Source organism: Dama dama, chromosome 1 (genome assembly GCF_033118175.1).
Source record: "Dama dama isolate Ldn47 chromosome 1, ASM3311817v1, whole genome shotgun sequence".
NCBI lineage: Eukaryota > Metazoa > Chordata > Mammalia > Artiodactyla > Cervidae > Dama > Dama dama.
This window is the reverse complement of record NC_083681.1, coordinates 23195392-23211412: the sequence shown is the minus strand read 5'-3', so window position 1 is coordinate 23211412 and position 16021 is coordinate 23195392. Positions and strand designations below refer to the sequence as shown.

General features: G+C 41.3%; 1 protein-coding gene across 3 annotated transcripts in view; it reads left to right on the top strand.

The window, feature by feature from the left end:
* ALG9 (ALG9 alpha-1,2-mannosyltransferase) overlaps positions 1-16021 on the top strand; it is a 111689-nt gene that overhangs the window by 22619 nt on the left and 73049 nt on the right. For all 3 annotated transcript variants that reach the window (XM_061144561.1, XM_061144579.1, XM_061144569.1), the window contains exons 7-8: positions 5075-5162; positions 5338-5443. In XM_061144561.1, coding sequence (XP_061000544.1) covers positions 5075-5162; positions 5338-5443 — 194 coding nt within the window. The remainder of the gene's footprint in view (positions 1-5074; positions 5163-5337; positions 5444-16021) is intronic.

Sequence of the window (16021 nt, the reverse complement as noted above, 5' to 3'; positions counted from 1 at the left end):
GTCCTGTGGCCACTGCTGAGTTTTCCAAATTTGCTGGCATATTGAGTGCAGCACTTTCATAGCATCATCTTTTAGGATTTGAAATAGCTCACCTGGAATTCCATCACCTCCAGTAGCTTTGTTCATAGCGATGCTTCATAAGGCCCACTTGACTTCACATTCCAGGATGTCTGGCTCTAGATTGGTGATCACACTGTCATGATTATCTGGGTCATGAAGTACTTTTTTATACAGTTCTTCTGTGTATTCTTGCCACCTCTTCTTAATATCTTCTGCTTCTGTTAGGTCCATGCCATTTCTGTCTTTTATTGAGCCTGTCTTTGCATGAAATGTTCCCTTGGTATCTCTCATTTTCTTGAAGAGACCTCTAAACTTTCCCATTCTATTCTTTTCCTCTATTTCTTTGCATTGATCACTGAGGAAGGTTTTCTTATCTCTCCTTAATATTCTTTGGAATTCTGCATTCAAATGGGTATATCTTTCCTTTTCTCCTTTACCTTTCACTTCTCTTCTATTCACAGCTATTTGTAAAGCCTCCTCAGACAATGATTTTGCCTTTTTGCATTTCTTTTCCTTGTGGATGGTCTTGATCCCTGCCTCCTGTACAGTGTCACAAACCTCATCCATAGTTCTTCAGGCACTCTATCAGATCTAATCCCTTGAATCTATTTGTCACTTCCACTGTATAATTGTAAGGGATTTGATTTAGGTCATACCTGAATGATCTAGTGGTTTTCCCTACTTTCTTCAGTTTAAGTTTGAATTTGGCAATAGCATTCCATTATTGTATGGCTGTCTGTAATTTATTTAACCATTGCTTTGTTGGTAGGGATTTGGTTTTCAGTTTCTTTTTTGCTATTATACACAATAATTCAGTGAACATTCTTGTACATGTCTTATGGAAATTTATCTATAGAATGAATTTTTTAAAGGGAGTTATGAAGTCAGAGAATCAGTTCAGTTGAGTTCAGTCGCTCAGTCATGTCCTACTCTTTGCAACCCCATGAACCTCAGCACGCCAGGCCTCCCTGTCCATCACCAACTCCCAGAGTTTACCCAAACTCACGTCCATTGAGTCAGTGATGCCATCCAACCGTCTCATCCTCTGTTGTCCCCTTCTCCTCCCTTCAATCTTTCGCAACATCAGGGTCTTTTCAAGTGAGTCAGCTCTTCACATCAGGTGGCCAAAATATTGGCGTTTCAGCTTCAACATCAGTCCTACCAATGAACACCCAGGACTGATTTCCTTTCGGATGGACTGGTTGGATCTCCTTGCAGTGCATGGGACTCTCAAGAGTCTTCTCCAATACCACAGTTCAAAAGCATCAATTCTTTGGTGCTCAGCTTTCTTTATAGTCCAACTCTCACATCCATACATGACTACTGGGAAAACCATAGCCTTGACTAGACGGACCTTTGTTGACAAAGTAATGTCTCTGCTTTTTAATGTCTCTGCTGTCTAGGTTGTTCATAACTTTCCTTCCAAGGAGTAAGCATCTTTTAATTTCATGGCTGCAGTCACCATCTGCAGTAATTTTGGAGCCCCCCAAAATAAAGTCAGCCACTGTTTCCACTGTTTCCCCATCTATTTGCCATGAAGTGATGGGACCAGATGCTATGATGTTAGTTTTCTGAATGTTGAGCTTTAAGCCAACTTTTTCACTCTCCTTTTTCACTTTCATCAAGAGGCTCCTTAGTTCTTCTCCGCTGTCTGCCCTAAGGGTGGTGTCATCTGCATATCTGAGGTTATTGATATTTCTCCCAGCTGTCTTGATTCCAGCTTGTGCTTCATCCAGCCCAGCGTTTCTCATGATGTACTCTGCATATAAATTAAATAAGCAGGGTGACAAGGAAGTATCACTATGAACAAGGCTAGTGGAGGTGATGGAATTCCAGTTGAGCTATTTCAAATCCTAACAGATGATGCTGTGAAAGTGCTGCACTCAATATGCCAGCAAATTTGGAAAACTCAGCAGTGGCCACAGGACTGGAAAAGGTCAGTTTTCATTCCAATCCCTAAGAAAGGCAATGCCAAAAAATGTTCAAACTACTGCACAATTGCACTCATCTCACACACTAGTAAAGTATTGCTCAAAATTCTCCAAGCCAGACTTCCACATACATGAACCGTGAACTTCCAGATGTTCAAGCTAGATTTAGAAAAGACAGAGGAACCAGAGATCAAATTGCCAACATTCTCTGGATCATCAAAAAAGCAAGAGAGTTCCAGAAAAACATCTATTTCTGCTTTATTGACTGTGCCAAAGCCTTTGACTGTGTGGCTCACAATAAACTGTGGAAAATTCTGAAAGAGATGGGAATACCAGACCACCTGACCTGCCTCTTGAGAAATCTCTATGCAGGTCAGGAAGCAACAGTTAGAACTGGACATGGAACAACAGACTGGTTCCAAATAGGAAAAGGAGTACATTAAGGCTGTATATTGTCACCCTGCTTATTTAACTCTATCAGGTCCCTTAAATAAAAAGTTGGCCAACCCCTGCTCTGTGGTATCCAAACATTTTTTTAAATGGCTTTACTGAGATGTAATTCAGTAATATACCTTATATGTAATATACCATATAATTCACTTACTTAACATATGTAGTTCAATGGTTTTTATACAGTTATACAGCCATCACCAGAGTCAGTTTTATTTATTTATTTATTTTCAGAGTCAGTTTTAGAACATTGATCATCCCTAAAAGAAACCTGTACCCTTCAGCAGTAACTTCCTTTTGTCCCCAAACCCACCAGTCTTCAGTTCAGTTTCTCAGTCATGTCCAACTCTTTGCAACCCCGTGGACTGCAGCATGCCAGGCCTCCCTGTCCATCACCAACTCTTGGAGTTTATTCAAACTCTTGTCCATGGAATCAGTGATGCTATCCAACCATCTCGTCCTCTGTCATCCCCTTCTCCTCTTGCCTTCAATTTTTCCCAGCATCCGGGACTTTTCAAATGAGTCAGTTCTTTGCATCAGGTGGCCAAAGTATTGGAGTCTCAGCTTCAATATCAGTACTTTCAATGAATATTCAGGACTGATTTCCTTTAGGATGGACTGGTTGGATCTCCTTGCTGTCTGAGGGACTCTCAAGAGTCTTCTCCAACACCACAGTTCAAAAGCATCAATTCTTCAGTGCTCAGCTTTCTTTATAGTCCAACTCTCACATCCATACATGACTACTGGCAAAACCATAGCTTTGACTAGACGGACCTTAGTTGGCAAAGTAATGTCTCTGCCTTTTAATATGCTGTCTAGGTTGACATCCGTTAATCTACTTTGTGTCTCTGAACACAAAAATCTACTTCATGTGCCTGTTCTGGAGATTTTATATAAATAGAATCATACTGTATGGTCTTCTGTGTCTGGCTTCTTTTACTTAACATGTTTCCGAGAGTCATCCACGCTATGACATGTATCAGTACTTCATTCCTTTCTAGTGATGGTGTCCAGACTTTAATGTGACTCACAAGGCCTCATGGTTTCCTCATTTTTACATCTCCATCCTCCTCTTCTCAGTTTCTCCATTCCTTTTCCTCTTTACTGGATCTACATTCAACTTTGTGAGTTCCTCAAATACCTCTGAGTTTGGGTGTTTTGATTAGTCTGTCTTTTGATAAGTGATTTCGGGATCACAGTTAATCACTCAGCACTGTGCTCTCATTTATTGACTTATCAAAGGAGACATGCAGCTGGTATGGAAATGTAGCTGGTGGTTCAGATGGTAGAGAATGTGCCTGCAATGCAGGAGACCGGGTTCAATCCCTGGATTGGGAAGATCCCCTGGAGAAGGGAATGGCAACCCACTTTAGTATTCTCGCCTGGAGAATTCCGTGGCCAGAAGGAGCCTGGGGGACAACAGTTCATGGTGTTGCAGAGTCAGACACAACTGAGCAGCTAACATTTTCATGGAAATGTTAACTAGTTGGGGAGGAAAAAAAAAATCTAAAAAAATGGAATGTTAATACAATATTTAGTTAATAGAAGGTGGAATTTCAAGTCATAGAGAGATGTCCACATGACATGGCCAAATAGATGATAGCTATGACAGTGCCATGTAAATGCAGAGATCTCGTGGAGGAGGCAGGAGCAGAGCCTGTAGTTAACACTGGGTGGATTCGGTGTCAGTAAATAGATTGGTGTGGGAGGGAATTCATTGTGATTGGAGCATGGTAAAGGCTCTGACTAGTGTCCTAGATTACGAAGTCATGAATGTGAAGGTGATTGTTCATGGAACAGGAGTTGAAGCATCTGCGGAGGAGATGAGTGTAGAGAGAGAAAAGTAGAACCTTGCCTTTGGGAGCCAGGCCCATGGTAAAGCACACCATGGGACAGGGAAAAAAGCCTGCAAGGAGGACTAGGAAGAGCCCAGAAAAGAACATCGGAGCCAGGGAGTCTGAAGAGGAAGGAACAGATGCTTTGTGTCAAGTGCAACAGAAAGACAAAGGGAGATGCAGTTGTGGAAAGATGCTGGGTCTGGCAGAGAGGAAATTCCTGGTGACCTCAGATCAGTCTTAATAACTTGATGTTAGGCCTTAAGGAAGAAATAGTGAAGGCAACACACACATGCTACTTGCTTGAGAAAGTCAAGTGAAAGGAAGAAGGGCAAATATTGCATATTGGAACAATATTACATATTGGAAAGGGATATATCAGAATTGAAGTGAAAGTGTGTGATATTATTTTATTACTAAAATGTTAATAAATCTTGGAAGGGAGAAATAAGTATTTATTTGGCAGGGTGGGAGTAGGACAACAGGGTAGTTTAGTTATGATTAATATATTGTAAATGCCCACTGCACATAAATACATATAAAATGGAGCTCACTCCAAAGCTGAGTATTTGTATTTCTTGTGCACTGTGGAATGCATCATCCTCTGATGACTCCTGTGAAGAGATCACATTTTTATTTTTGAGAAGGCATCCTTTCATGTACCAGTTTTCTTCCCTCACAATAATTGCTGGAGACATTTGATTCTCAATTCAGCATGAGTTATGTGTGAATCTGTCCTGTTTGAGTCTGTGTTCTCTGAGTATTTAACTACCCACTTTCTGTTTTTCTGTTAAATAGTTTACCTATTGCCTTTGATCTGCTGATCATGAAACACAGGTGGAAGAGTTTCTTTCATTGGTCATTGGTTGCTCTAATGCTGTTTCTGGTGAGTTGTCTTTTTATCTTATTTTGTTCTAACGTTGTAATGAAAGCAACCTGTGGTGTGGATGGAAAAGAGAACATTAGGAGTTGATTCTGTTTTTCATTCTGAAATCTATAGCATTGTGAGGATACTTCCAGAGCAAAACTCTACAATTGCTTTGTTTTCTGCTCTGTTTTAGGTGCCTGTGGTGGTCATTGACAGCTACTATTATGGGAAGCTGGTGGTTGCACCACTCAACATCGTTTTGTATAATGTCTTTACTCCTCATGGACCTGATCTTTATGGTAAGGCTGTATGAAGTTAGGGGAGAGTTGGAGGATAGTTTAATTGGCCTCAACTTTGACATTTCAATTCAGTTGCCTCATTTATCAAAGATAGCCTTTTGTTATTTAAACAAAAGGTAATCTTTCTTATTTAAAAATAAATGATGCTTGAACACAGCACAGTGATGGTATGTGGCAACTAAATATTTTTCCTTGATTAATGTGATACTCAGTTCTGGCTTCCTGTTAGTCTCTCAGCCTCTTATTCTCAGTTACAGAGTGGTAAGGACTCTGTCGGGCATGCATTGGCTTTTGAGGCTACTCATTCAAAATTAAGTTACTTTCTTCTCTTCTCATTAGAAAATCAATATAGTAACAAAAATAAGAAAATTAAGACATTCATAATCCCATCATCGCCAGATAGCTATTGTTAACACCTTGGAAAATATTCCTCCAGGCATTCTCTATACAAGTACACATTTGGTTTTCCTTTTTCGTTTTTTTTATTGGGTTGGCCAAAACCTGAATGAACCTTTTGGCCAACCCAATAATTTGTGTTACTTTAGTATTTTGCATTAAGGGAGAAAGTTCACAAAATCTGTAGACAAAGTGTAGCAAATGACGGTGAGGTCAGCTTGAGAGGGTGGATAGTTTGGCCAGTTTAGCACTAAGAGGGGAAAAAACGGAATGCCTTTAGTCTGGTGGTGGTTTAGTTGCTAAGTTGTGTCCGACTCTTTGTGACCCCATGGACTGTAGCCTACCAGGCTCCTCTGTCCATGGAATTCTCCAGGCAAGGATACTGGAGTGGGTTGCCATTTCCTGCTCCAGGGGATCTTCCCAACCCAGGGATTGAGCCCAGGTCTCCTGCATTGTAGGTGAGTTCTTTACCGTCTAAGCCACCTGTGGTGGGACAATCTGGGGTTGGTTCTCCAGTCTCTCACCATCTCTACCCCTTGCCTGATGGTTTTCTCTCAGATAGTCTTTTATTTTTTTCCCTTTTCCAACCAGCCCTGGAGCCTGTTTTTTGGGGTTTTTTTTGAGGGGGGGGGGGCGCGCCTGAGGGCATTTGAGTTAGTGACCACTAGAGAGGAATAAGCTGGAGATCTTTTTGATCTGATCAGTCAAGTCAGTAAACATTTTATAAGACAACTTCTCATTAAATAAATATAGTTTGTTCTACCTTAACCTTTTGAAGATCTTAGATCTTTCTGTGTATGTGATTATCTTAGACTCTGGTGTGAAGCACATTAATGTTATCTCTGTCTCTCTAATCAGTTTAACCCATGCCCTTTTTTCTTTACCACTTTGCAACAGAACCAACAGATTGAATAAGATTTAAAGTAAGTGTGTGAATGAAATTTAATTGGGCAAGAGTCCATGGGGTCACAAAGAGTCAGATGCAACTTAGCGATGGAACAACCACCACCTGGGATTTGGGGAATATTGTCATTTTAGATGACAAGTAGTAGGTTAAAAATAAAATGAATTTACAAACTGCATAGAGAATTATTGCTAAGTGAAGGAATTTTAAGACTTCTTTATGTGGCTCTAAGATCCCTAAGGATATGGGAAAAAGTCCCAGTTTTCAGCTTTTGCCTCTAGAGGTCTCCCTTTATCTCAGGAGAGCTGCATGTTTTCATTTGCCCATTGTTTTAGTTTACTTGTAAAATTTTATTTGATTCCACAAGACAGTAGAAGGGGGACTCTACTTCTGGATCTGGATTGCATATTAGAACTTGATTTATGGGAACCTATTAGAAGCATAATGTGCATTATATATGGGTGAATAAATTGTGTGAATTTGAGTTTAATTTTGAAAAATTGACTTCTCTACCTTTTAAATGGGTTATTACATATTGGTATTCTGACTGCTTATTTGTAAAACTTTGTGTGAGAGTCTGTGAAAGTTTTGTAGTTTGTATATTCCTCTAGATTGGTTAAGTTTTTACATCTAAAAATAAGTACATTGGTAGACAGAGTAGTGAAAAACGAATAAATTCTGACCTAAGTTTATATTTCTAGTTTGACAGTGGGTAGGTTTTGGGATCAGGAGAGCAGTGGCCAGCCTGCCTGGATGTTGGCATCTGCTGTTCGTTTCAACCAGTGTTTTATGGGGAAGAGTCCTTGGGGCTCTGTTTCGCCTGCTTTAGTGAACCTGGCTTAGCTTCAGTTCAGATTTTGCCATTTTGAATGTCCAGGAAGTGATCACTGTCCTAGTGATAGGAGAAGCTTTACTGGGACAGAGGGAATTATTCTCACATTATTGTTGTTGTTCACTCACTAAGTCGTGTCTGACTCTTTTGTGACCCCATGGACTGTAGCCAGCGAGTTACCTCCAAGATGGCAGAAGTTACTTGCCAGTTATACCAAAAAAAGATGTCCTTTTCATCATAGAGGACTGGAATGCAAAAGTAGGAAGTCACGGGATACCTGGAGTAACAGGCCAGTTTGGCCTTGAAGTACAAAATGTAACAGGGCAAAGGCTAACAGAGTTTTACAAGACAACGCACTGGTCATAGCAGACACTGTCTTCCAACAACACATAAGATGACTCTACACATGGACGTCACCAAATGGTCAACACTGAAATCAGATTGATTATATTCTTTGCAGCCGAGGATGGAGAAGCTCTATATAGTCAGCAAAAATAAGACTGGGAGCTGACTGTGGCTCAGATCATGAACTCCTTATTGCCAAATTCAGACTGAAATTGAAGAAAGTAGGGAAAACCACTAGGCTATTCAGGTATGACCTAAGTCAAATCCCTTACGATTATACAGTGAAAGTGACAAATAGATTCAAGGGATTACATCTGATAGACAGAGTGTCTGAAGAACTGTGGACCAAGGTTCATGCATTGTATAGGAGGCAGCTATGAAAACCTTCCCCAAGAAGAAAAAAATGCAGAAAAGCAAAATGGTCGTCTGAGGAGGCTTTACAAATAGCTGAGAAAAGGAGAAGTGAAAGGCAAAGGAGAAAAGGAAAGATATACCCATCTGAATGCAGAGTTCCAAATATTAGCAACAATAAGAAGGCCTTGCTAAGTGATCAATGCAAAGAAATAGAGGAAAATAATAGAATGGGAAAGACTAGAGATCTCTTCAAGAAAATGAGAGATACCAAGGGAACATTTCATGCAAAGATGGGCACAATAAGGGACAGAAGTGGTAGGGACCTAACAGAAGCAGAAGATGCTAAGAAGAGGTGGCGAGAATACCCTGAGGAACTGTACAAAAAATGTCTAATGACCCTGATTACCATGATGGTGTGATCACTCACCTAGAGCCAGACATCCTGAAGTGCGAGATCAAGTGGGCCTTAGGAAGCCTCACTAGGAGCAAAGCTAGTGGAGGTGATGGAATTCCAGCTGAACTATTTCAAATCCTAAAAGATGATGTTGTGACAGTGCTGAACTCAAAATGATAGCAAATTTGGAAATCTCAGCAGTAGCCGCAGGATTGGAAAAGATCAGTTTTCATTCCAGTACCAACAATGGGCAGTACCGAAGAATGTTCAAACTGCTCCATAATCTCACTCATTTCACATGGCAGCAAGGTCATGTTCAAAATCCTCCAAGTTAGACTTCAACAGTACGTGAACCGAGAACTTGCATATGTTCAAGCTGGATTTTGAAAAGGTAGAGGAACCAGAGATCAAATTGCCAACATCTGTTGGATCCTAGAAAAAGCAAGGGAAAAACATCTACTTCTGCTTTGTTGACTATGCTAATGCCTTTGACTATGTAGATTACAACAAACTGTGGAAAATTCTGAAAGAGATGGGAATACCAGACCACCTGACCTGCCTCTTGAGAAATCTGTATGCCTGTCAAGAAGCAACAGTGAGAACCAGGCATGGAACAAAAGACTGGTTCCAAATAGGGAAAGGAGTACGTCAAAGCTGTATATTGTAACCCTGCTTATTTAACTTATATGCAGAGTACATCGTGAGAAACGCTGGGCTGGAGGAAGCACAAGCTAGAATCAAGATTGCCAGGAGAAATATCAATAACCTCAGATATGCAGATGACACCACCCTTACAGCAGAAAGCAAAGAGGAACTAAAGAGCCTCTTGATAAAAGTGAAAGAGGACAGTGAAAAAACTGGCTTAAAACTTAACATTCAAAAAGCTAAGATCATGGCATCCGGTACCATCACTTCATGGCGAATAGATGGGGAAACAGTGACAGACTTTATTTTCTTGGGCTCCAAAATTACTGCAGATGGTGACTGCAGCCATGAAATTCAAAGATGCTTGCTCCTTGGAAGAAAAACTATGACCAACGTAGACAGCAGATTAAAAAACAGAGACATTACTTTGCTGCCAAAGCTTCATATAATCATGCTATGATTTTTCCGGTAGTCATGTATGGATGTGATAGTTGGGCCATAAATAAGGCTGGATGCCAAGGAATTCAGAGAAGGCAATGGCAACCCACTCTAGTACTCTTGCCTGGAAAATCCCATGGATGGAGGAGCCTGGTAGGCTGCAGTCCATGGGGTTGCTAAAAGTCAGACACAACTGAGCAACTTCACTTTCTCTTTTCACCTTCATGCATTGGAGAAGGAAGTGGCAACCCACTCCAGTGTTCTTGCCTGGAGAATCTCAGGGACGGGGGAGCCTGGTGGGCTGCTATCTATGGGGTCACACAGAGTCAGACACAACTGAAGTGACTTAGCAGCAGCAGCAGCCAAGGAATTAATGCTTTTGAATTGTGGTGTTGGAGAAGACTTTTGAGAGTCCCTTGAACTGCAAGGTTATCTAAGCAGTCAATCCTAAACGAAATTAATCCTGAATATTCATTGGAGGGACTGATGCTGAGGCTAAAGCTCCATTACTTTGGCCACATGATGCAAGAGCTCGCTCATTGGAAAAGACCTTGATGCTGGGAAAGGTTGAGGACAGAAGGGAACGACAGAGGACGAGATGGTTGGATGGCATCACCGACTCAGTGGACTTGAGTTTGAGCAAGCTCCGGGAGACAGTGAAGGACTGGGAAACCTGGCGTGCTGCAGTTCATGGTGTTGCAGAGTCCGACGTGGATGAATGGCTTAAGAACAACAGACTGTAGTCCATCAGCTTCCTCTGTCCATGGGATTTCCCAGGCAACAATACTGAAGTAGGTTGCCATTTCATTCTCCAGGGGATCTTCTTCCTGACCTAGGGATTGGACCCACGTTTCCTATACTGCAGGCGGATTCTTTACCACTGACCATATGCTTCCCTAGAGAACTGTCCTACTGGGCATCCACAGGACTGATGTGTAGTCAACCAGACTTTAGGGGGTGTTCTTTGCTGGTAGAAGTTTTCTTGCTTTTTTCTCATCTTTGGATTTGACAAATCTTCAGGAGTGTCTGATTTCCATGTTAACACCATTTTGCTTTAGCAGGCTTGCAGAGAATATTTCTTCCATCTAGGAGTCGGTAGTCTTTCTGTATTCTCGGTCTTTAGTAAAGATTTCTCATTCATGAGTGAAAGAATGAACACATTCTGGAGTACTCCTCCTTATCTACATAAGTGTCCTGATCACAGGCCGTGAAGCAACTAAAACCAGGTGCAGCAACTACTGAGCCCGAACCCGAACTCTGGAGCCTGCAGGCCGCAACTACTGAGCCTGTGTGCCCCTGCTGCTTGAGTGCACGCGCCCTGGAGCCTGTGCTCTGCACACCGCAATGAGAAGCCCATGCACCTAGAGAATAGCTACTAGAGAGTAACCCCCACACTCTGCAACTAGGGAAAGCCCATGTGCAGCAATAAAGACCCAGTGCAACCAAAATAATTAATTTAAAAAAAGAATCAGTTCAGTCGCTCAGCTATGTCCGATTCTTTGCAACCCCATGGACTTCAGCACATCAGGCTTCCCTGTCCATCACCACCTGCCAGAGCTTACTCAAACTCATGTCCTTCGAGTCAATGATGCCATCCAACCATCTCATCCTCTGTTGTCCCCTTCTCCTCCCGCCTTCAATCTTTCCCAGCATCAGGGTCTTTTCCAATGAGTTAGTTCTTCGCATCAGGAGGCCAAAGTCTCAGCTTCAGCATCCATCCTTCCAGTGAATATTCAGAAATGATTTCCCTTAAGATGGACTGGTTGGATCTCCCTGCAGTCCAAGGGACTCTCAAGAGTCTTCTCCAACACCACAGTTCAACAGCATCAATTCTTCGGTGCTCAGCTTTCTTTACAGTCCAACTCTCATATCCATACATAACGACTGGAAAAACCATACTTTGACCAGACAAAGTAGTACTTTACCATTGTCAGCTAATTTTATGGTAATTGTTGAGTCCATTCAGTAAATATGAGAGACTAACCTTTTTTAAAATATGTATTTGTTTACTTGGCTGTGTTGGGTCTTAGTTGTGTCATGTGGGATTTTTCGTTGCGGCACACAGACTCTCTAGTTGTGAAGAACGTGAACTTTCTAGTTGTGGCCTGTGGGCTCTGGAGCATGTAGACTCAGTATTTGTGGCATGCAGGCCTAGTTGTTCTGTGGCATGTGAGATCTTTTTTAAAATTTTTATTTATTTATTTTATTTTTTTTGTTGAGGGATGATTGCTTTACAGAATTTTGTGTTCTGTCAAACCTCAACATAGGTACACATATATCCCTTCCCTTTTGAACCTCCCTCCCATCTCCTGCCCCTTTCTGGATTGATACAGAGTCCCTGTTTGAGTTTCCTGAGACATAGAGCAAATTCCCATTGGCTATATATTTTACATATGGTAATGAAAGTTTCCATGTTACTCTATCCATACATCTCACCCTCTCCTTCCCTCTCCCCATGTTCATAAGTCTATTCTCTATGTCTGTTTCTCCTCTGCTGCCCTGTAAATAAATTCTTCAGTACCATTTTTTTAGATTCCATATATTTGCGTTAGAATATGATCTTTCTCTTTCTGACTCACTACAGTCTGTGTAATAGGTTCTGGGTTCATTCACCTCATCAGAACTGACTCAAATGCATTCCTTTTTATGGCTGAGTAATAATCCATTGTGTATATGTACCACAACTTCTTTATCCATCCATCTGTCATGGACGTCTAGGTTGCTTCCATGTTCTAGCTGTAAATAGTGCTGCAATGAACAGTGAGATACATGTGTCTTTTTCAGTTTTGGTTTCCTCAGGGTATATGCCTAGGAGTGGGATTGCTGGGTCACATGGTGGTTTTATTCCTAGTGTTTTAAGGAATCTCCATACCATTTTGCATAGTGACTGTATCAATTCACATTCCTACAAACAGTGCAAGAGCATTCCCTTTTCTCCATTTCTCCATTCCCTTCCAGCATTTATCATTTGTAGACTTTTGATGATGGCCATTCTGACCAGTGTGAGGTGATATCTTTTTGTAGTTTTGATTTGCATTTCTCTAATAATGAGCAATGTTGAGCATCTTTTCATGTGTTTGTTCGCCATCTGTATGTCTTCTTTGGAGAAGTGTCTGTATAGATTTTTTTTTTTCCCCACTTTTTGATTGGGTTGTTTGTTTTTCTGGCATTGAGTTGTATGAACTGCTTGTATATTTTGGAAATTAATCATTTGTCAGTTGTTTCATTTGCTATTATTTTCTCCCATTCTGAAGCTTGTCTTTTCACCTTGCTTATAGTTTCCTTTGCTGTGCAAAAGCTTTTACGTTTAATCAGGTCCCACTTGTTTAGTTTTGTTTTTATTTCCATTACTCTAGGAGTTGGGTCATAGAGGATCTTGCTTTGATTTATGTCGAGTGTTCTGCCTGTGTTTACTTCTAGGAGTTTTATAGTTTCTGGTCTTACGTTTAGGTCTTTTATCCATTTTGAATTTATCTTTGTGTATGGGGTTAGAAAGTGTTCTAATTTCATTCTTCTACATGTAGCTGTCTAGCTTTCCCAGCACCATTTATTGAAGAGGCTGTCTTTGCCTCATTGTATATTCTTGCCTCCTTTGTCAAAAATAAGGTACCCACAGGTACAAGGGTTCATTTCTGGGCTTTCTGTCTTGTTCCATTGGTCTGTATTTCTGTTTTGGGGCCAGTACCTTACTGTCTTGATGACTGTAGCTTTGTAGTTTAATCTGAAGTCAGGCAGGTTGATTCCTCCAGCTCCATTCTTTCCCAAGACTGCTTTGGCTATTTGGGGTCTTTGTGTTTCCATATGAATTGTGCAATTTTTTGTCTAGTTCTGTGAACAGTGCCATTGGTAATTTGATAGGGATTACATTGAAGCTGTAGACTGCATAGAAACGATCCCTGAAAGTACAGTCTTGGCGTGTGAGATCCTGATTCCCCCACCATGGATTAAACCCTCGTCCCCTGCACTGCGAGGGGAATTCGTAACTACCGGACCACCAGGGAAGTCCTGAGGCTTATGTTTTAAGAGATGCTTTGCTGCTGTACAGTTGTCAGACAGACAGCATGTCCTTGTCATGGAAACTCTCACTTGTTTGGCATTATTTCAACTATTTTTTAAGAGTCTCCCACCTCAAGTGCTTTGTTAGCTATGGCACCTAGTTTTTTAATCTGAAAATTTTAGATTAAGTGCTTTATGCTGATTGTTCTTGCATACATCTCTTAGTGTTTTCTTACATATAAGAACCTAATAAGCCTATAAATACTTCTTGAATGAATGGATAAATGACTTCAGTTAAAGAAACATTCAATCAGTTGCTTTTGAGCATTGATTATCCTCCTCGTAGAATTTGCTGTCTGATAAGGCTGCACACACATGAATAGGTAATTATAGTCCAATGTGTTATGTGCAGCAGTGGAATGATAGTCAGGGATTTGAAGGAGCAAGTTCATCTGTTGGTGTCAGGAAAGACTTCCTAGAGGGGGTGGTCTTTGAGCTGAGCTGGAAGGAAGAGTAGGAGTTTGCCAGGAAGACACTAGGTGGGTACATTGCAGAAAAATAGAATGTCAAATGTCGGACTGCTGAAACAAAAAGATTAATATTGAGTTCGTTTTTAAAAATTTAAGGTAGTTTTACAGCAGTAGCCAATTTTAGGTAAGAACTACACAGGCGTAAGCAAGATAATGTCAATCTCTCCATTGTGATTGTAATAATATGCAGATGGTCCCCAACTCATGGGGCTCCCAGGTGGTGCTAGTGGTACAGATCCCACCTGCCAGTGCAGGAGACATAAGAGACGCGGGTTCGATCCCTAGGTCGGGAAGATCCCCTGAGGAGGGCATGGCTACCCACTCCAGTATTCTTGCCTGGAGAATCCCATGGACACAGGAGCCTGGTGGGCTACAGTCCATGGGGTCGTAAAGAGTTGGACGTGACTAAAGCTACTTAGAACCCACCCCAACTTACGGTGTTTCAACTTATGATTTTCTTTGACTTTATGATGGTGTGAGAGCAATACATATTCAGTAGAAACTATACTTTGAATTTTGATCTTTTTCCAGTGATAAGGTATGTCTCGTGATGCTGGGCAGTGTCAGTGAGCTACACTTCCCAGTCAGCCACTCGTCATGAGGGTAAACCGTGGAAGTTCTTACAGCCATTCTTTATCTGGACAACCATTCTGTTTTTCATTTTCAGTACAGTAGCCAGTAAATTACATGAGACCGTCAACACTGTCTTATAAAGCAGGCTTGGTATTAGGTGAGTTTTGCCCGACTGTAGGCTAATGTAAGTGTTCTGACCACGTTAGAGGTAGGCTAGGGTGAGTTATAATGTTTGGTATGCTAGGTGTATTAAATGTGATTTTGACTTATGATGTTTTTAGTTGATGATGGGTTTATCAGGACTTAACCCCATCATAAATTGAGGAAAATCTGTAAATATTTATTCTATTGTTCCTGGTTTTCAAAGGGACCTTTCTATACTTTCTTGGCCAAATAACATTTATTAACGACACATTCCAGGCCTGGACTGACTCTTGTCTTTTGAAGCCAGGGGACAGAGGCAATTTTTCACAACTATTACTTGGATGAGGTCAAGAATACTTGATGCTTGGGAAATTTAGAGTAGTGTAGACATGGAAGTTGCAAAGTTGTAGGTGAAACGTCTCTATGGGGTCAAAGATCAAAAGGTGAAATTTTGTGTTGCAAAAACGAAAGTGACTGGGCTTGGCACTGATTTGGCCTCTTCCCCTTGTAACATTTCAAGTTCTCAGATGTTGAGGTTGAGTATTTTTGTGTGAAGAGCTGTGCTCTCTGATGAGAACACAGGCCCGGGAGGAGAAGCGTGGGAGGACAGGTGTGGGAGGACGGGTGTAAGAAGTGCTCTTCCCCCAAAAACGACAGCGGGTCTGCTCAGGGATCCCACTTGGAGCTTAGGATATGATCCGTGCCTGTCTGTCTTATCGAATCTGTCAGACCACAGGATGGGAGATTTCAGAAGGTAAAGGCTAGAGCCCTTGGTCAGAAGGCCCACAGCTTTCCATTCCTGCAGCAGCAGAGGATGAAGCCCCAGAGGAGGCTTTGGAGGCATGCTTAGGGTCACCTGTTCTAGAGCCTTCTTTCTTTTGTTAATCATTTGTGTTGAACCTCGGTGGAGGTTTCCTCTTGGTGGCACAAATTTGACATTTATAAGGATGATTTATTGTAATTTAGTTCCTAGAGTTCTGTAAAACTGTAGGTCTATAAAGTAGTTCCCCTTCATTCAGTCAGTGGA